Here is a 21,927-nt window from a genome sequence, read left to right on the forward strand (position 1 = left end):
TCCCAAAGTGCTGGGATTACAGGCGTGAGCCACCGCGCCCGGCCTTTTTGTATTTTTAATAGAGGCAGGGTTCCACCGTGTTAACCAGGATGGTCTCGAACTCCTGACTTCGTGATCTGCCCGCCTCGGCCTCCCAAAGTGCTGGGATTACAGGCGTGAGCCACTGTGCCGGGCCCATGTACAAAATAAAGCACCCGGAACTTGGCACCTGGACGTATCAACACTCGACAACCTTTGTCCTAGGAACTCAGGGAGTCCATACCAGGCTTTCAACACCCTTGAGACTGAAGGAGGGAAAAGGCTGTAACTGGCAGCGACAACTGGGCCTAGTATAACGCGAACTCCAGTTTTGGCCAAACTTCCTCCAACACACATGTGCAAAGCCACATTCTCGTGAAAAGGGGGCAAAACATTTGCTTTCTGGGTTTAACCTTCTACCATCTCAAACCAACTGTGCCAAAAATTTCCCTATTCACCAGGATTCATCAAAAAACGTACATTTCTATTTTCACCGATTTTAAGAGAATAAGTAACTGCTCTATTTTTACAAAAAATACACAAAGTGATACAATCTAAAGACTAATCCTCAGACAAAATCAATTGCTAAACATTGGAGGGGCAAAAGGGGAGACCACGCCGCAAAACCACAGAGAGGCAACTTTCGGCACCGCGGGAAGGCCCCGACCACGCTGCGGCTCCGCCTCTCCTCCCGCCCCTCGTTCGGTATTCCGGTAGCCCCGCGGCTCCCCGAATTCCCCGCCCTCGGCCCCTGTGGGCGCACCCTGCAGGCCCCGCCCCGGCCCCGCCTTATCGCGACGTCAGTTGTTATGTCTCGGCTCAGGCCCCGGCCGCAGCTGATCTACGGTTGTGGAGGCTACGGCCGCGGCCTCCGGAGGTGGCGGGGGTGTTGGGGACGGGTGCTGCGACCGGCACCGCCCATCCGAGCGGGGCGGGCGCTGAGTGGCCGGGAGGCAGCCGGGTAGCCGCCTGGAGGAGCAGCCTCGGGGCCTATTATTGGTTTTTTCCCTCCGAGACCGATTCCATCTGCAGAGACCGCGACGCCCCATCCTGGGCCGGGCCGCGGTGCCCGCCCGCCTGAGAGGCGCCGCCCGCCAGCCGGCCCGAGCGAACCTGGAGCCGCCGCCGTGCCCGCCGCTCTTCTCGCGGAGCCTGGGCGGTCGGCGGGGCCTGGGGCCTGGGCTTCGGGCGCGGCGTTGCGGCGGCCGCTCCTCCCCGCGCAGAACACGCTGGGCCCCGGGCCTGGCCCGGCCGAGCGCCGCGCCCTCCTGACCCGCGGCCGCGGGAGTCCGGCCCCCACGGCCCCTCGGGCCCCGGCCTGCCGCCCGGATCCCCGCCTCCTGGGCGGATCTGAGTTATTTTTTGGTCTCCCCCTCCCCCTTGAGATCGCGGCACCGGAGGGCCGACCCCGCCACCTGGGTCAGTGCCCCCGCCGGGGGAAGCGTCCCTCGTTTTGTCCTTTCCCGCGAGCTCTCCCCGCGCCCCTCTCCTTTCTGTGCTTAATGGATGGGGGTTTTGAGTTTTTCCCCTTTATTTTTGTCGCCTCTTGACTGGGAGGCCCGGCGCGAGGCTCTGCGCCTCTGCGTCCCTCGTCGCCGCCTCGCGCCCGCTCGGATCCCGTCACCTGCTTCCCCGCCCGGGATGGCCGGCCAGTGACGGCGCCGGGTGGCCCGCGCGTGGACACGGGGCCCTCGCCCAAGCTGCTACCGAGCCGCGGCCCCCGCCCTCGACCCTTCTCTCTCCCGTATTCCGAGCTCTCTGGAAAGAGAGGAGACTCTAGGGAAGATGTGGCTGAAGCTTTTTTTCTTGCTCCTCTATTTCCTGGTCCTGTTCGTCCTGGCCAGGTTTTTTGAGGCCATTGTGTGGTATGAAACTGGCATCTTTGCCACCCAGCTGGTGGATCCGGTGGCGCTGAGCTTCAAGAAGCTGAAGACCATTTTGGAGTGCCGGGGGTTGGGCTACTCAGGGTTGCCCGAGAAGAAGGATGTCCGGGAGCTGGTGGAAAAGTCAGGCGAGTATCGGGCTTCCCCTAGGGTCCCCTCCACCTGGGAGAGGGGACGACCTGTACCTCCTGGTACCTGGCTGTTCCCCCAGAGTGAGGCCTTCCCTGGAAGCGTTAAAGCTGCCCAGGTTTCTTCGTCCAAGCTTTCTACAATCAAGTATGCGGATCCCAGCTTTGAGGAGGAGTCTGAAATTATTTGGAGGAGTGTTGGTGTATCCTTTTAAGGTTATCGTAAAATGACAGTTTAAAGTGTGGCTTCTTAGCGTTGTTTACTAAGTTGAGTGATTTTCTCAAAATTCGGGAATATCAACTAGTTACAAACTGGAAAGCAGTATTTGTCAGTCGAAGTTCATAAAAACGTAAGAAAAACTCCAAAACGTTGTCTGTCAATAGCAATATTTGTCACGATAGTAATAATAAGATACTCAGAGTGGGGACACATCTTTGGAATACTTACTATCAGAGGCACTTGGGCCTAGGATTTAAATGTTAAATCGTGAGTTTGAATATAGACAGTGTACACCGTACAGTATTAGCTTTTCAGACTTTAAGTTTGGTGAAAATAAGGCGAGCATTTTGTATAAATGCCTGCCATGTTCGAGTTTATATTATATTTCTGTTAGGATTTTTAAAAATTTGCATCTTGGATGTGTAAAAGAAAAATTTTTTTTGTCTTCTGTGTCACAGGTACCCTTGCATTGTTTAATGGGTTGAGAAATATACGTGAAATAGTGCTGAGAGAATATTCAATGTCTTAAAGAATGTGTTTTTAGTAATTGTTGGTTTTGGTACGATTGGGTGAGAAATATGGTTAATTTTTTTCACTGCTGCACAAAGTATATCTTTGGATATACTTCCTGAAAGTGGAATGTAATTTGAGAAAGGCTTTCTGCGTTGCTGTGGGAAGCAGCTGAAACTGATGGTTATCTTTTTTGTTGTTTCAAGTATTTTTGTCAGCTGTATCTTTTACAAGACAAATCTTTTCCTTCTTTAGTACCTTATAGACATGTAGCGTGATAGACAAGAGTATGAGCTCCCTAGCAGTTTAACACTTGGATATTTGTAGGTTGCGGGTTATAAAACTCATATCTCACTATTAGGGTAGAGGAGAGGAACACACTCTGCAAAAGTGATAAATGTTTCTTTAGAGAAAATATAAAATCGTATATTATTCTTGCCCCTTGTTTGCTGACTGGTTTATGGCGATTCTTATTTCTACCATGGGGGAAGAAGTGGAGTAACTAGGGTAAAAGATCTCTAATAAATAAACTCTCTTGGTTTAGAGATGAGAAGTGTCTTAACTGCCAAAGCCATCATTTTTTTATGGAAAATAATTTGATCACACATTTTTTTTCTTTTGACTGTTATTTATTATTGCCTTCTTTTGGGCCTAAAAATACTTGGCACATTGAATGTACTAGAAGTCCACATTTAACTTTAAGACGCACAGCCCAGTATGACTCAAATCACACGTTTTATGGCAGAAAAGTCATGGTATAGCAGTTTAAAATTTAAGTGTTTATTGTGAATGGTTTTGTTGCTATCATGGTGCAGTACTTGGTTTCTCACTGTTTCATATTTAAGGCGAAAGTTAAAATAATTTGACTTTAGTGTTTTCCTTTCCTTTTTGTTTAACGATACAAGCTCTAAATTTGTAATATAAATTTGTATATGAATATGGAGTTTGTTCTGTCTAACAGGTAAAGTTCTAACCTCCAAGTCATACAAACCCTGTTGCTCTTTTAAGCAGGGCTGATGGCAAATTCTGTGAACCCAATTCCACATCTTTTAAGTAAGAAGCATATAAGCCATACTGTTTAAAAATGTATATGAAGCCTGTATGTGTCATTCATAAAACTAAATAATTAATAAAGTTGTGCCTTTTTGGAGTGGTACAAATTTGGTAATTTCCTAATAATTATGTGATAACCCCACTAAAATATAAGCCCTATTCTGTAAGAGATGGATTTTTGTCTATTTTGTTCATTTTTCCCTGACGCATAGGAAGTTCTTACTACATGCTTATTGAATGTATGACTCCTAAGTGGGTATATCCAGGTTCTTCTAGTAGTTCTTGTCTATAAAATACAATGAAAGTACAATATCATGGTTGTTAACAGTGTAAAAAATAGAATTACTGAAATTGGGAATCTAGGATTCTTGCAACCTTATTAGTGTTATTCTTTTCCTTTCTTCAGGTGACTTGATGGAGGGTGAGCTCTATTCTGCTCTCAAGGAAGAAGAAGCATCCGAATCGGTTTCTAGTACCAATTTCAGTGGTGAAATGCACTTCTATGAGCTTGTGGAAGACACAAAAGATGGCATCTGGCTGGTTCAGGTATGAAAAGCAGTAATAATTTGATAATTCGAGAACCCTAAAAAAATTATTTTTACTAAAATAGTATGTACCAGCCAGTGACACTTCCGTGTCCTTGTGTCTTGTTTCTCACACATAACTCAGTTCTCTTAGGGAGGCTCCAGTATCTTCTTAAAAAGGTTTTGGAGACTGAGGAAGATGAAAATTGAGTAGTGGGAAAGAGAAGGATGGGGGGTGGGGGTCAACTTTTTGTTTAGAATCCCCAGAAGCAAATCTATTTTAGTTATTGGACCTTTGTTGAATTGAGAAATACACATATATATCCCTTTTATTTAGTGATTTGCACTGTTTCTCTTAGTTTTTATTATCTCCAGTTTTTAATTCAGTGGCCTGAGTAATTTTTATATATAAGTAAGAACCCTAAAGTAAAAGTAAAGGAATCATTGTATTAGGGAAATAGCCAACTTTGTGACTATAGAGGAGCTGTTGTGGAAAATGGTGGGGGTGCTCATTACGTAACTCAGGATGATGAGATTATAATTTTTAACCCTTGTTTTTATGATAGCAAAACTGTGAGACTTAATTAGCATATTAGAATTTTAGAGCTATGAAGGACCTTAAAAATATTTTATGCTTTCCAAGATGTAATTTATGGTGAGTGGGCATGCATTATCATTTACATATTTTAATGTAAATTAGAAAAATTATATTAACATAAATTTCATAAGTTTTGCTTAGGACAGGACTAAAGTTATTTACATTTTAAAACTGTACATTCACTTAAAGTGACATATCAAGTAAATTAACAGCATGAATGTGGCTAAAATTATTAATGTAGTCTGTGAATGGCTGAAGCTTGGAAATTATATCAGACTAACCCTTTCTGAGACTCTGAGAGGTGAAGTAGCTTGCCCAAGGTCATGGAACTAGTTGGTAGTATTGAACCAGGATGAAACCCAGGTCTTCTGATTTCTTGACTGGTACTCTTGTCATTTCACACTGGAGTGGGCAAAGTTGGATTCAGGGCATGAAAATTAAAACAGTTTCTTCATATTTCTTTCTGAGAGTAAAGACTGCAAAATATGGTAGGAAAAGCTATGAGTTCAGAGACATTAGTTGCAGGTCTGGTACTGTCACTGTTACAGGTCTGGTACTGTCACTGACTAGCAGTATGATTATGAATAGGTATATTTTTCTGTTGCACGTGGCCTCAAATAAATACATATACATCTAAAAAGGATAAAATAGTACTGTAGTCCACTGTGCTAAAGGGTTGAGGTTTGGGAATTCTTCCAGAGATTTACATTGTTCATCCATGGCCTTTCTTTACTGTGTCCTTCCTATTGCATTTGTCCTTTTACCTTCCAGATAATCTAATTCAGTAATTTTTAAGTTCAGCAATGGGAGAGAATGTGAGAGTATGGGTGTTGTCTGTACATTATCTATTTAAATTTTAGTTTATTTCTGTGTCAGTTGGAGTTGAAAAATAAGGTGTAGCTTTTTTAAAGCTTTAATGTATATATTGTTATTCTGTTTCTTTTCTCTGATACTTATTTCTAATAGTCTGATTGAGAAAGACACTGGTTTTGATAATTTTAGATTTTATTACTGAGGATGAATTGAATAGTCAGTCCCACTGCCCTGCGTTCAGTGACTAAATGTCATCCACATTGACTGATCCCATGGAAATAAATGGTGAAGATGTTGCACACCTTTGAAACTTGGAAGGGCTATGTCAAAAGTCTTGAGTTCTTTTGCTATATAGGCTGCTGCCTATAGACAACAAATACATTCTGGTTCAATAGTTAGCAGTATGTTCTTGGCTTGTAAATGATCTACTGTTTTTGATGTCCTGTTAAAGATATCCATGAATTAAGCTCCTGTAATAAATATGTGACAGAATTCATCAAAAGTTTATTCAGTTGTGGGTGTGCCAGGCCCTGTTCTGGGCCCTGAAGATATACCAGAAACACACACCAAGCTAAGGCCTTGCTCTGTCAGGCAGCTCACATTCTAGTTGGGAGAGGCAGACACCAAATAAATAAATATTTAATATAACATCAGTTAGTGGAAAGTAGTAAGAAGAAAAATAAGCAGATTAAGGAGACGAGAGTGGCAAGGAATTCTCTGGTAAGGTGACAAATGAAGTGAAGGACAAATAATGATAGTAAATGGTAGCATTGTAAATTCTAGTTGCTAAATTTTTTTTCTCTGAAAATATTTTTAAACCTTATAGGTATTAATAGTTGAAAAACAACTCTTTAAAAATAGAATGTATTTTTATGGTTTTTCTATGTATGGAAATAATGCAGTAGGACACCTACTTAATTTTTCCAGTGATGCTCAAGGTTTGCATTGACCACCACTGTCTGGCTTGTGTTCCTTGAGGCCAGTGGCTTACATCTGTCAAATGGCTGGCCTGGTCTGAAAGAACAATCTCTGGCAGGACAACTGAGAAGAATGAGATTGAAACCCTATCCTTGGCACTGTGAACTAGCCAGCTAAGCCAATCAGCACAGCCACCTTGGTTTAAGCCCTTAAAAGAGGGTTGTACTTTTTAAAACTATGCTTAAAATTGAAAATATCTACTAGAAACAGAAGAGAAATATTGTCTCCATTGCTTGCCATTCTTTCAGCTCAGATCATATATATTAATCTATTGTAAAGGATAACTTTCAAGAATTGTTTTTAACAATTTGAATTGTTGTTATTTTCTGTTTACAGTAGTCCCCCCTTATCTGAGGGGGATGCGTTCCAAGACCCCCAGTGGATGCCTGAAACCGTGGATAGTACCAAATCCTATATAGTCTATGTTTTTTCCTATACGTACATACCTGTGATAAAGTTTAATGTGTAAGTTAGGCACAGTAACAACAACAACTAATAAAAATAGAAAAATTATAACAGTATATTGAAATAACATTTATGTAAATGCGGTGTCTCTCTCTCCAAATATCTAATTGTATGTAGTATTTTCGGACTGCAGTTAACTGCAGAAAGTGAAACTGAGGGTAAGGGGAGACCACTGTATTTTAGAAGAAGCTGACTAATTTGTTGTCTGTCATTTGTTTTAAGTCTGTGAGGAGTGTTTTCATAAATGAAGATGCACAGATGCCAGCCAGTTCAATCCTCTTCATATTTTTAAGCTTTTCCAGGTCCATGTTACGTATAGTCTCTGTAATGTGAACAGAATTTATTTTAGTTTTCAAGGTAGCAACATACATATGACATCTTTACCAATGACACACTGTGAAATACATGTAGAACCAAGTGCTCTTTTTTCTAAGTTATTCCTAACATTGTTTTTCTCGTTTGTCCCTAACCCAAGCTCATATCTTTCATTAGCTATTCATTTAACAGTTTTGTGGATTCTTTGGCCCCAGTCTTCATAGCATTACAAATAGAAGATGGTTACTTTTCTTTCAAAAGACCCTTGGTCAGAGAGGCAGATGGCACAGTGGATAGGCTTCTGAAGTGGAGAAGTTAGCATAATTTATGGGTTTTATGGATTTATCCTCCTCCTAACATTTCTGTTTCTCCGTTTTGACTTTTGTCATAGTTCAAAGAAGGGCATATTTGTTCCCTACTGGCTGTGTTACATCATATGGAATTTAAAGTCACTGGAATTGAGGTAGCAGTGAGAAGCATCATATGATTTAAAATAAAGCTTTGGGTCAATATTTACTGAAGTATTACATCAATATATTTCCTGTTTGGCTGACAAGAGTTAATAGCTGATTTTAAACTTGTTTATCTTTGCTCCTAGACAAAAGTTTTGTTCGAGGAGATTCTAAATTACGTATTTCTTTCTTGATACTGCTATGGAGGTGAAGCACATAGCAAGCCACTTTATCTTATATTTTGTATTGGTAAAAAATTTTATAAATTCTATGTAAGAATACAAAAAAATTAAAAGACCACTGTTTTTTGTCAATCACTTGTCCTTACTCTTAATGGTTTTATATAGTTTGCATGTATATACTAGGTTGGCTTATGATTTTGAAAGTAGAGACTCCCTATTATAATGAAATACTGAGAATGCAGAAAATATCATAGCACAATACTCTCATTGTTCCAGGGAGTTATGTTACTTAACTAAACCTGGATGTCGTTGTATGGAGATTAACAGTATTAAAAGGGGTATGCCACATGGTTTGATCAGTAATAAACCTCACCTCTAAATAATGGGCATTTTAAAATGCACTGAATTAAACATCTTTATGTCTGACTGAGGTCAAGAACATTAATATGCAGTTGCTTAGCAGAGTACTATTTATGCCACTGTTTGTCCAGAAAACATCTTGGTACAGGTTGCTGGGGAAGGGACTTTGATTATAACAGAAATCAAAAGCTTAACAGTCTTTCCTTTACAGACTCTGTGTAATCAGAACTAGAAGAATGAGTTATTAAACTGTAAGAAGCTGAAATTGTTTGGTTTGACATAAATACTTATTGAGCACCCATATGAGTTGGGCACTGTATTAGCTGCAGGGACTACAGTGGTGAGCAAGTGTGGGGATGCCAGAGGCAGATACCCTGGGAAAGGGAATGGAAAGATTGCTTCACTTCTAGCCTGTGTTGCCAGGTCTGTTCCAGACCTGGAACTCAAGCTGTACTTTGTCCAGTTTTTTTCTAGTCTTTGAAAATGTTCCTCACATACAGTGTTCCTTCCTGAGCTGCTGAGGAAAATGTCTCCCCTTTTAATGAGACCAGCCATATGAATGCCACTCAGAATCATCATGCATCCTTCTAGGATATGAGCTATAAATTGGGGACTCTTACTGGTATGACATAGTGTGTGTGTGTATATATATTATATATATATATAAGGCATATGTATATATATATATTAGGCTGAGAATATTTTGTTGTGCTGTGTGACTCAACCAGATGAGTTATTTTGTGAAAATATTAGCATTTTTATAGTGGTTGGTTAATTTAAACTCCACCAAATTTAATTTATGCTAAACCTTCAGTTGAATTATATAACTGTGTAGGACATTGGACACATTTTTAATTGCATAAATATAACTATAAAGTAATATAAAATGCTTTCATGCAGTGCCTACAAGATTTTTCATTTTTGTGTAGCTCTGTCAGTCAGGGATCCTTAAACTCTTCAAAAACCAAATGCTAGAACAGGTTGCTGAATAAATAAGGCCCTGGCATTGAACATTGTCTTGTACCTGCCCCAGGTATGTTCCCAACTCTTTTCACTCACTTCTACTATCTCTGCTATAACCAAGAGGTACCTGGGAAGAACCCCTCTCATTCCTCCTTCTTTTCCTAACATTGGAGCTCTTATCACATGTCTCAAAGATACCTGTGCAGTGAACAAGATCTTCACTGAAAGATGCCTCCAGACTTAGGAACTAAATATTTACACTGGTGAGGCAACCAGTAAACTCCTTGGAGCAGTGTCATTCTGCACACAGACCTGAAATGTTTGGGTTATTTGCAACCTTGATCAAGAAATGGGATAATGCCTGAAAAGTGAGTTATTTTTAAAAGAGGGCAAAGAGTAGAGAGTATGGTAGTATGATTGCACAGATACTTCTTAATCTTCCTAAGGAATCTGAAAAATAAGTTAAACGTGTCTTTGATTATTTGACCAAAAGAACTACCAGATTGACTCTTGAGTGGTAGCAATAAAAATAAAATAAAATAAAGAACAAGAGGCAATAAGCACCTGCTTTGTTTGATCTTCCTAATTTTCTAGGTACAACTTTTTTTTCTCTCTTTTTTTGAGATGGAGTCTTGCTCTGTTACCCAGGCTGGAGTGCAGTGGCATAATCTTGGCTCACTGCAACCTCTGCTTCCCAGGTTCAAGCGATTCTGCTGCCTCAGCCTCCCAAGTAGCTAGGATTACAGGTGTGCACCACCACGCCTAGCTAATTTTTGTGTTTTTTAATAGAGGCGGGGTTTCGCCATGTTGGCCAGGCTGGTCTTGAACTCCTGACCTCAAATGATCCACCGGCCTCAGCCTCCAAAAGTGCTGGGATTAAAGGCGTGAGCCACTGTACCTGGCCTTCTAGGTAAAACTTATAAAGTACTTTTGGACCAGAGAAAAATGTAAAGCTAGGGACTTACTGGGTAGGGAAACTGGTGTGAGCATCCTTCAAAAGAGCTTTCACCTATTAAGTGCATGTCCCCAGATTGCCTTCTTCCTGGTTACTTCAGCTGTCTGAGTATTTGAATACATTGTATCTGCCTCAATAAGACCACTTATTTTCATTAAAAAGTACTATCAAAACCATGGTTGGGTGCAGTGGTTCATGCCTGTAATTCCAACACTTGGGAGGCTGAGGCAGGAGGAACCCTGAGGCCAGGTATTTGAGGCTGCAGTGAGCCATGACTGAGCCACTGCACTTCAGCCTGGGGAACAGAGTGAGACCCTGTCCCTTAAAAAGAAAAATGTAATATCAAAACCATTTGCTTAATGCCCTAAATTGTGTATATGTATTCATTAAGCTTCAGACTTATGTGATAAGATGTTATGTATGCATGTGTGTCTCGGTAAGTATGAGGATGGTAGTGGAGTGTCACAGAGGTTATTTGGCACATAAAGTGAACTTCAAGTCACTTGTCATCACAATGTGCTGTCTCTTCTGCTGCCCTCTGACATTTGTTAGACATTCTAGCACAGAGGCCACAGATGAGGTGGCTGCACCACCTCTTGCGTCTCCCAAGGAGTTGACTGTCAGCACTCATTTTACACACCCACCTGCAACTTCACTTCCTGGAGGCTTTGTGAGTGTGAAAATGGTCCTTCCTCCCAGAAAGATTAGAGGCCCCTAGAGTATTATGTTGTAATTTTGAATTGTATAGTATCAGAAATATAACATTTATGAAAATAAACTTGGCCTATATACCCTGGACTTAAACAGATGGTTTCATGATGACTTTAGACATTTTTGGCTTTCCTTTAACTTCCCATTTAGTTATTTTTGTGGTCTTGTTTTTAATGTTTTTTGGTTTTTACTGGTATCTGCATTGAAATTCTGCCTTCATTAAAGGCAGAAAGATTAGGAGATAAAGGGAAAAGGTGTTAATGATTAGAAAGGCTGACATTTATAAGAGAAGTCTTGACGTATTTTGAAGGTCTTGCTCTGTCACCCAGGCTGGACTGCAGTGGTGCAATCTCTACTTACTGCAACTTCCACTTCACAGGTTCAAGTGATTCTCATGCCTCAGCCTTCTGAGCAGCTGGGACTATAGGTGCCTGCCACCATGCCTGGCTAATTTTTGTATTTCTAGTAGAGACGGGGTTTTGCCATGTTGGCCAGGCTGGTCTTGAACTCTTGGACTCAAGTGATGCATCTGCCTCGGCCTCCCAACATGTTGGGATTACAGGCGTGAACCACCACACCTGGCCTCTTTTTCTTTTCTTAAGAATCTTTTTCTTTTCCTAATCCTAATTGTGTTTGAAAGCTCTTGCAAATTTGAAGTACAAGTTCAATAATGTAAAATTCATTACATTAAAGAATGAATAAAAAGAATGGTAATTCTTGTTGTATGTTAGAGCCATTCATAAGCAAAAAGCCATAGAAGTAGTAGTATTTATTGATTTAGTCAAAGCACCCTTTAATAGAAAACATGTGTTTGACTCTTGGCTCCATAATTATACTTTTTAAAAAGTGAAATTTGAACTTGTTGAACGTACATGTGATAATTTTTAGTAAGCTCTATTTGGATTATTGTTTAAAATTTTCTTTTCAGAGCAAAGAGAAATTATTCCAAGGGCCATTTTCTTCCTGTGTAACTTAATTAGAGAGAAGAGGCCACATGGTGGAGAATGTGGCTAGCCTTTTAATACAGTTTTGACTCCCTCCCTCTCTTTGTAACTGCCACAGAGTGTGGGAGAGTTTAATTTACTTTTCAGTGTTTTAAGTCTTTTTCCTATTGGATAGTTGCTCCTTCTATAAGAATTGTAATGATAATGTGATGATACAGTAAACAAGAACTGGGAACAGAATATCTTTTTTTTTAAGTGAAATTATTTGTTGATGTAAACGGTTGGCTTGACTCCATTTTAGGTAATTCAAGTTTCTTTTTCTCTATTTTTGGGAATAGGTCATAGCAAATGACAGAAGTCCCTTGGTGGGCAAAATTCACTGGGAGAAAATGGTTAAAAAGGTGTCAAGATTTGGAATACGTACAGGCACATTTAACTGTTCCAGTGATCCCAGGTAAGTTGATTAGGCAATTCTTAGAATTTGAGTCCTGACCAGGATCTTTCTTATTTAAAAAGGACAATGATACTAGAAGCCTGCTTGAACTGAAAGCTTATTATAATGTGTAGCACACTCTTAGTTACATAGGTGCTTGATTAATGGTTTTTGATAAACTGGCAGCTAATGACTTTCACTCTAAGATCTCTCTCTGTCTTCTCTACCTCTCTCTCCCCATCCCTTTCTCTGGCTCTTCTGTGTTTTTTCTATTGAAGATATCTCTTAAGATTGTGTCTTTAGTCCTTTTCATTTCACCTTTCTTTTCCAAAGAGATCTCAGCACATTCATGGCTTTAGGTGACACCTCTGTGCTGATATAAATCTTCTATCATTCTGACCTCTAGTTTGCATTTCTTTGCTTATTTCCATTTGCTCTGCAACTATCCCTAGATATATTCTTTTCCCTGAAACCTAGTATCTGAAATCAGATTCATCCTCTTTTTCTTTAATCATCCATGTATCCTTCTACCTTTCTTTTTTCTGTGCTTCGCCGGTTTTCCCCCCCATTTTCTCAAATAAGAATCCTCAGAGGTGTTTTTGTTTATGTTTTGTTTTTTTGTCATCATTTCCAGTATTCAGTCTGTCACATTATTTCTTGTTTTATTATTCCATTATTTCTTCTTTGAAATGCCTTTTTTTCCATTTCTCATGCTACCAAGTTATAACTTAGTCTCATTCATTGATTGTAGAAAACTCTCCTAAACCATTACTATACCTCCTTTCCTTAGCCTTACATTTACTTCTCTTCTGCTTAGAACCCTTGTTTTGCCCACTAGTAATATAGGGTGAGATCGATGGTAGAGTTCCTCTAAGAGTTGGGAATAGGAGGGAAGTTCCTGTATCTCTTAACTCACATTTAGTCTCCTTATCTACCTGCAAAGCTGTCATGCTCATCTTCACCACAAAATCTTTTTTTCTGATTTTTTTTTTTTTGAGACAGGATTTGGCTCTGTGACTCAGGCTGGAGTGCAGTGGTGTGATCATAGCTCACTGCAACCTCCAGCTGATGGATGGGCTCAAGTGATCTTCCCACCTCAGCATCCCAAGTAGCTGGGACTACATGCATGCATCATCACACCTGGCTAATTTTTTTTTTTTTTGTAGAGATGGAGTCTTGCTATGTTGCCCAGGCTGGTAACCACAGAATCTTAATCACATCCCAATGTCTTTTGTTGAAATGTCTGAGATAGCTTAAGTCTTAATGTTCTTTTGAAAAGGAAATCATTCTGATCTCCATTCGTCATTTACCAAAGACTTGGGATTTGATCTGATTCCATCATTTCCAAATAGAGTCAAAGTGAAAGGTCTTTTTCTTCCTCACTGATTTTTACAATACTAGAACAAATGATAATGCTGATATTTTGATTTTTTTAGTTATGCCAAAAGTCAGTATTCATATCACTATTTTCTTTTAAAATACCCAATGTATTTTTTAAAAATCAGTGGAACTAAATAATACATTTCAAACATTATAGTTTATAAATATATTAGAAAACATCAAATAAAAACACATTTTAAAAATATATAAAGTTGAACACATTAATTAAAGTCTAATGTTATTAGATAATAAAGAATTCAAAAACAAAATAAAAATAATCTGTTAAATGTGAAAAACTGAAAGAATGATTTGGTGGGGGCAGACAAACCATAATCTTATAATCTTATAAATCAGAGTGCATCAGAAGTATCATAATTCAGTCCAGTGGATTTTAGTGCAAATTTATTTAGCTCTTCTTTTGAAAAGCTCTGATTCTGTATTAGCTGAGAAATGGTGAAGAGATACATACAAGCTAGCTCCGGATGTTTTCCTCTAAATCCTTCATCTTCAAATAATCCTACCTCTTATTTACAATTGAAGCAATGTTTTTTTGCATAACTTTTTGCTTTTTTGTTGATTGTAGCTATAGCTTTTGTTATTTAAAAAAGTACTTCTACTCAGCTTCATCAGAAAATGATTTTGTTGCACAGTGACTTGTACCAGTTCCAATAATGTGCCCATGACTCCTCATTTGGAAAGTCCTCCAACTGGAATAAGAACTGTTTTTGCCATAGAAGCTATGCTTAGTCAGGGTCATTTTTCTCTTCTTTTGATGACTATGGAGATATAGAAGAACAAAATTTAGAGATACAGAAAAGAGTGTTCAGAATTTCAATGCAGGGTGTAAGTGGGCAGAGAATAGTGTTATTCAGGAAGTGTTTTAATCACATATTTTGAATAATTGAGTCATCATCTTGATTTTAGAGTTTTAAAAATACCAAAACTCTGTGCCCCACTGTCTGTGCTGCATTCTTTGACTGTAGTCCCTTCTCTGGGGTGGCCTCTGGGCAGCTGACTTCAATATGCTGGTCCCACTGTACAGCTATACTTTCCTGACCTGTTTAGCTCCTGCCGTAGTCTGTTTTGTGTTGCTGTATAAGAATACCTGAGGCTGAGTGGTGGCTCACGCCTGTAATCCCAGCACTTTGGGAAGCTGAGGCAGGTAGATCACCGGAGGTAAGGAGTTGGAGACCAGCCTGGCCAACATGGTGAAACCCGTCTCTACTAAAAATACAAAAATTAGCCAGGCGTGGTGGTGGGTGCCTGTAATCCCAGCTACTCGGGAGACTGAGGCAAGAGAATCACTTGAACCCAGGAGGTGGAGGTTGCAGTGAGCCGAGATTGCACCACTGCACTCCAAGCCTGGGTGACAAGAGCGAGACTCTGTCTCAAAAAAAAAAAAAAAATACCTGAGGCTGAGTAATTTATGAAGAAAATAGATTTATTTAGCTCACTGTCCTGCAGGCTGTATAAGAACCATGGTGCCAGCATCTGCTCGGCTTCTGGTGAGGCTTCTGTGCTGCCAGAACATGGTAGAGAAGGTCAAAGGGGAAGTGGACACATGTGAAGGGCATGTGGCTTTATGTCAGCCCACTCTCGAGGAAACTACTCCATTTCCACAAGAACTAATTCAGTCTTGCCAAAGCTAGAACTCACTAACTTGAGAGCAGCACTAAGTGTTCATGAGGGATCCACCTCTGTGACCCAGACACCTCCCACTAGGCCCCACCTCTCAACACTGCCACACTGGGAAGAAAATGTCAACATGAGGTTTGGTGGGGACAGACAAACCATAACCAAACCAGAGCAGCTCCCTTAAGAACATTTAGGACTACCACTTCTGAGCAACTTCTGACTGTCTAGTTGTAGCAGCTTTAATTTCTTTCCCTATGTACCCAGAAGGAGTGGCCTTGCCTGGCTCTACCTCTTCTCATTCCCTAACCAACAGATCGATTTCAGAGGGCTTTTCCTGTGAGGTTCATACTCTGTACTTTTTTTGAGAAAGTAGGAGATGAGGTGGTAATGATGTGTGGAGAGGGTTGGGGAGATGGGGATTAGTAAAGAGAAGATAGAGAACATGGAAATTGCAGGAGCTGAGTGGTAAACAGGAAGCCTTATGGCAAGAGTGTCAGGGATGGTGGCCTGTGGAAAAAACGGGGAAGGAGAAGAGAAGGGGGGATTGCAGAGAGAGCCAGGAAAACCAAGGAGGCCAATGACCTTGTCTGAAAAAACAGCATATATAAACAGAAATGTTAAGGTTTCTCTCTCTTCCTTTCTTCCTTTTTTTTTTTTTTTTGAGATGGAGTCTCACTCTATTGCCCAGGCTGGAGTGCAGTGGCACGATCTCAACTCACTGCAACCTCAGCCTACTGGGTTCAGGCGATTCTTGTGTCTCAGCCCCCCAAGTAGCTGGGATTACAGGTGCGTGCCACCATGCCCAGCTAATTTTTGTATTTTCAGTAGAGACAGCATTTCACCATGTTGGCCAGACTGTTCTCAAACTCCTGGCCTCAAGTGATCCACCCACCTTGGCCTCCCAAAGTGCTGGGATTACAGGTGTGAGCCACCGAGCCCTGCTTCTTTTTAAATATAGCATGCCACATCAGCAACTGGAAGACCAAAACTCACAAGGCATATTTCCTATCGTTTTTAGTCTTAAAATTCTCTAAGAGAACTCAAAAGGTTTAGTTTAAAAACTAGAGGATATTTTCATGGTATTGTCATTGAATTTGTTCAGATCATAAAAAAATTTTTTTTGAATTGGCAATAAAAGTTTTTATATTGATGTAAGGTAATACAACCTTATTCTATCTGGAATGATAAAATTATTACTTAGCTCTGAACTGAAAAGAAAGCACATAATATGTTTGTTTTCTTATGTGAAGAAATGTCTGCACTTAGAACTTGTTCATTTTACAAAGTAAGTTTTCTGTCAGAAAGGCTGTCATTTAATTTATGACACAAATCAGAGGCCACAGTAGGAAGATAAAATAGATGGCCAAGAGTTGAAATGTGTCATCACAAATATCATGTGCAATGAAAACATTAAAGATACTTGAAGATATTTAAGATATAGATAAGACAATTGTCCATATGCATTTGACTTGTTACTTTTTTGGGATACGGTAAAAATAGAATTCATGTCAATCAATGAATTATTATTTTGCATTGAGTAGAAGATATTTATTTTGTAGGAATATATACTTTTCAGACCATTTCAGTTAAAACAGTAATGATATTAATGGAATCTGTCTTATTAAGGTAGTGAATCAACTCAACAAGAAGCTAAGAGTCACGGTCTGTGATTTTGAGTCACCTAGACAGTTTTCCAGAGTCATCACTAACCTTGTCTTAAGACATAGTGTGTTGTCTTCATTTATCTTAAACTATATCACAGAATCCCTGAGATAAAATTAGTCATATTATCATTATACAGCCATATGCTACCTACGTCAAGACTCTTCTCTTCATCTGATCATATGATGTGTAATATGTTTATTTAATAAAATATAATCCATGCTAAGTAAAGCATAACATCTATGACTTTTACATCAATATTCTGAGTAGCAAAATGCGAAGTCAGATATTTATTACTATGCATATACAAATCTGTAACAAATAAAACGTTTCCATGTGGTAGATTGTCTTTTTTACAACTTTATTGAGGTAAATTTTACTTAAAAATTTCACATGGTAGGTTTTGGAAAAAAAATACTTTTTAAAAACAAAAGATTAACTCTTCTGTGTGGTACATGAAAAACTAACTAAAACCAAAAAACAAAAGGCAGCCTGGGCGACATGGTGAGACCCCAACTCTACAAAAAATTCTTTTAAAACTTAGCCTGGCATGGTGGCGTGCATATGTGGTCCTAGCTACTCAAGGAGGCTGAGGCAGGAGAATCGCTTGAGCCCAGGAGTTCAAGACTGCAATGAACTGTGATTGCATCAGTGCACTCCAGCCTAGGTGACAGGGAAAGACCCTATCTCTTATTATAAAAATAAAATAACTAAAAATTAAAAAATAAAAACAAAAGGAAAATATTTTCACTTACAATCTCTTTACTGGGATACAACAGCTGTTTTCATTGTTCTTTCTTTTTTTTTTTTTTTTTTTTTTTTTTGAGACGAAGTCTTGCTCTGTCGCCCAGGCTGGAGTGCAGTGGTGTGATCTCGGCTCACTGCACCCTCTGCCTCCCAGGTTCAAGCGGTTCTCGTGCCTCAGCCTCCCAAGTAGCTGGGATTACAGGCACGTGTTGCCATGCCCAGCTAATTTTTATATTTTTGGTAGAGATGGGGTTTCACCATGTTGGCCAGGATGTTCTCAATCTCCTGACTTTGTGATCCGCCCACCTTGGCCTCCCAAAGTGCTGGGATTACAGATGTGAGCCACTGCGCCCAGCCTGTTTTCAGTTTTTAATATTTCTTTTCTCTCATTACCTACTTTTTTAAGGGAAGATGGATATCACAAATATCCTAGCAAGAACCTGTCAATAGGTTTCCAAAAGGAAGAGAGTCATGATCCTACTGCATAAATCTAAATGAATGATTTAATTTTAGTTAAATTTTTCTGAACATACTCTGCTGTAAAATGGGGATCATTCTTGAAGTGAACCTCTTAATCTAAATACTTCCTGTTTTTGTTTCCTCTTGTTAAATACTCACCTTCATGATATTCATTGAAGAAATAAGAGAATACAAAAATATATGGGGCTTGCTGTTGCTCTTTTCTTGGTTGGCTTTTGTGCAGATTACTTTGTAGCAGTCAGGCATTGTGGTAGTTGTTAATTAAATGGGTAAGCATGACTCCTACCCTCAAGGAGCTTGCACCAAACCAGTGACTCAGCCTTAGGATAATCTGTTTTCTTCTCTTTTCTCCACCCATCTAGATTCTAACCATCCTTCAAGACCTAGTTCAATTCCTAAATCATTCATGAAATCTGCACCAGCCCAAACTTTGAACTTCTTTTGCATTATTTAGCAACAGAATATATACAGTTTTATCTCTATTTTGTCTCATTAATAGGATTTTAAATTCCTTCTGAACATGAATTATTTTCTTCTTGTCTTCTGGATCTTAGCACATAATGCAGTTGTAGGTACATGAGAGATGCTGAAGTATTTGCTGATTCCTTTGACTCAGAGGCTTTTCAAGATACACTTTATTTAAAAAAAAAAAAAAAGAAATACAAAACAGACTAGAAAAACAGAGCTTGCTTTTCACAGCTGCCAAGTAGTGGTACCACTTTTTGATTATTTGGAAATTATTTGGTTTTGGGGAGAGGTGCTAAAGAAATTTATCAGGGAAGATAAATTGTTTGCATTACAGCCTAGCTGTTTACTTACAGTTTCCTCTCTTATAGATATTGCAGGAGAAGAGGCTGGGTCCGATCCACACTCATTATGTCTGTTCCACAAACAAGTACTTCAAAAGGGAAAGTCATGCTTAAAGAATACAGTGGACGCAAGATTGAAGTAGAGCACATTTTTAAATGGATAACTGCTCATGCAGCTTCTCGGATCAAAACCATTTATAATGCTGAACACTTGAAAGAAGAATGGAATAAAAGTGATCAGTATTGGTTAAAAATATACCTATTTGCAAACCTTGACCAGCCCCCAGCTTTCTTCTCTGCACTAAGTATAAAGTTTACTGGAAGAGTTGAGTTTATTTTTGTTAATGTAGAAAATTGGGACAACAAGAGTTATATGACAGATATTGGCATATATAATATGCCATCATACATACTTAGAACTCCTGAAGGAATTTACAGATATGGAAACCACACAGGCGAATTTATATCCCTTCAGGCCATGGATTCATTTTTGCGCTCATTACAACCCGAGGTAAATGATCTGTTTGTTTTGAGCTTGGTTCTAGTTAATCTTATGGCTTGGATGGACTTATTTATTACACAAGGAGCTACCATAAAGCGATTTGTGGTTCTCATAAGCACTTTAGGGACATATAATTCTCTATTAATTATTTCCTGGCTACCTGTGTTGGGCTTTTTACAGCTACCTTACTTAGATAGCTTTTATGAATATAGCTTAAAATTGTTGAGATATTCCAATACAACCACACTGGCTTCATGGGTAAGGGCAGACTGGATGTTTTACTCTTCACACCCAGCCCTGTTTCTCAGTACATACCTTGGTCATGGTTTACTAATTGATTACTTTGAGAAGAAGAGAAGGCGCAACAACAACAATGATGAAGTCAATGCCAATAACTTAGAATGGTTATCAAGTCTGTGGGACTGGTACACCAGCTACCTCTTCCACCCGATTGCTTCTTTTCAGAACTTTCCTGTAGAATCTGATTGGGACGAAGACCCTGACTTATTCTTGGAGCGCTTAGCTTTCCCTGACCTTTGGCTTCACCCTCTGATACCAACTGATTATATTAAAAACTTACCAATGTGGCGATTTAAATGTCTTGGAGTCCAGTCCGAAGAGGAAATGTCGGAGGGGTCTCAAGATACTGAAAATGACTCAGAAAGTGAGAACACAGACACTTTGAGTAGTGAGAAGGAAGTATTTGAAGATAAGCAAAGCGTACTTCACAATTCTCCAGGAACAGCAAGTCACTGTGATGCTGAGGCTTGTTCATGTGCCAATAAATATTGTCAGACCAGCCCATATGAAAGGAAGGGGAGGTCATATGGATCATATAACACTAATGAAGATATGGAACCTGATTGGTTAACTTGGCCTGCTGATATGCTGCACTGTACTGAATGTGTTGTTTGCCTAGAGAATTTTGAAAATGGATGTTTGCTAATGGGGTTGCCTTGTGGTCATGTGTTTCATCAGAATTGCATTGTGATGTGGTTGGCTGGGGGCCGACATTGTTGCCCTGTTTGCCGGTGGCCTTCTTATAAAAAAAAGCAGCCATATGCACAACACCAGCCCTTGTCAAATGATGTCCCATCTTAACCATGTGCAATTTGTCCTTTATAAGCTTTGAGTATCTTACAGCTTGCCTTTTTAATGTTAGTCACAATGTTTTTGTGGTTTGAAGTTTAGTTTAATGTTAGTGCAGTGACGGGAAATACACATTATGCTAATGTTGATGACAGAATTTATTTGGTTGCCTTGTGTGTTAATTGAATGCATACCTAATTGTAAAATCTTTTTATTTGCAACATTGGAAATTCAGAAGTTAATGTTTTTTTGTAAGCACAAAAGAAGTATGATAGAAATTTATCCTAGCAAGACTTTACAAGATAGGATCAAATTCTAATGGAATTGAGCCGGTTTCTTATCCTAAATGTTTCCTCCGTTTTTACAATCTCTGTCCAGCACCTCTTGGTTAAATAATGTATGCTGTGAGACATGAAATTAAAACAGACCTATGAAATAAATTATTTTAAAACCAGAAGATTACAGATTTTCCAATGTTAAATTTTTTTGATAAGGTGGCTGAATGATATAGGTGTTTTGCTGGTTTGTTAATTTCACAGATAGATCAAACATGATTCTTGACTCACGTTGGGGAGGAAGACAAAATGTTGCTGGCACTTGCTAGATGTGACAGTTCACCTTTTAGCTTGGTTAGCTTTGATGGGAAAGAGTTTCATGGTGGGCTTTTGAAAAAGTGCTAAATAATTTATCAGTACTTAGCACATTCATCTAAATAAAATCAACTATAGCATATTAGCCACACATAAATTATGTTTTTTCTGACTTTTGAAATTTTTTAAAGCTACAGAAAGCTATAAACATAGTACAGTGAACATCCATTTCTTTTTATCTAATTCACCAAGTGCTCACATTTTGTTGTATTTGTTTTATCTCCTATCTCTTATGTGTACATTTCTTTTTTTTTTTTTTTTTTGAGATGGAGTCTCACTGGGTCGCCCAGGCTGGAGTGCAGTGGTGCGATCTCGGCTCACTGCAAGCTCTGCCTCCTGGGTTCACAGGAGTAGCAGGGACTACAGGTGCCCACCACCACGCCCGGCTAATTTTTTGTATTTTCAGTAGAGACGGGGTTTCACCGTGTTAGCCAGGACGGTCCCGATCTCCCAACCTCGTGATCCGCC

General features: G+C 39.6%; 1 protein-coding gene across 1 annotated transcript; it reads left to right on the top strand.

The window, feature by feature from the left end:
• The first annotated feature begins 827 nt into the window (after positions 1 to 827).
• On the top strand, positions 828 to 21,266 carry RNF103 (ring finger protein 103). Its single transcript, XM_055378215.2, has 5 exons — positions 828 to 895; positions 1,863 to 2,029; positions 4,219 to 4,358; positions 12,411 to 12,526; positions 19,246 to 21,266. The coding sequence occupies exons 1-5, from the start codon at positions 828 to 830 to the stop codon at positions 20,819 to 20,821; spliced, it is 2,067 nt and encodes a 688-aa protein (XP_055234190.1). The 3' UTR covers positions 20,822 to 21,266.
• Positions 21,267 to 21,927: the final 661 nt, after the last annotated feature.

This window comes from Gorilla gorilla, chromosome 12, assembly GCF_029281585.2.
Source record: "Gorilla gorilla gorilla isolate KB3781 chromosome 12, NHGRI_mGorGor1-v2.1_pri, whole genome shotgun sequence".
NCBI lineage: Eukaryota > Metazoa > Chordata > Mammalia > Primates > Hominidae > Gorilla > Gorilla gorilla.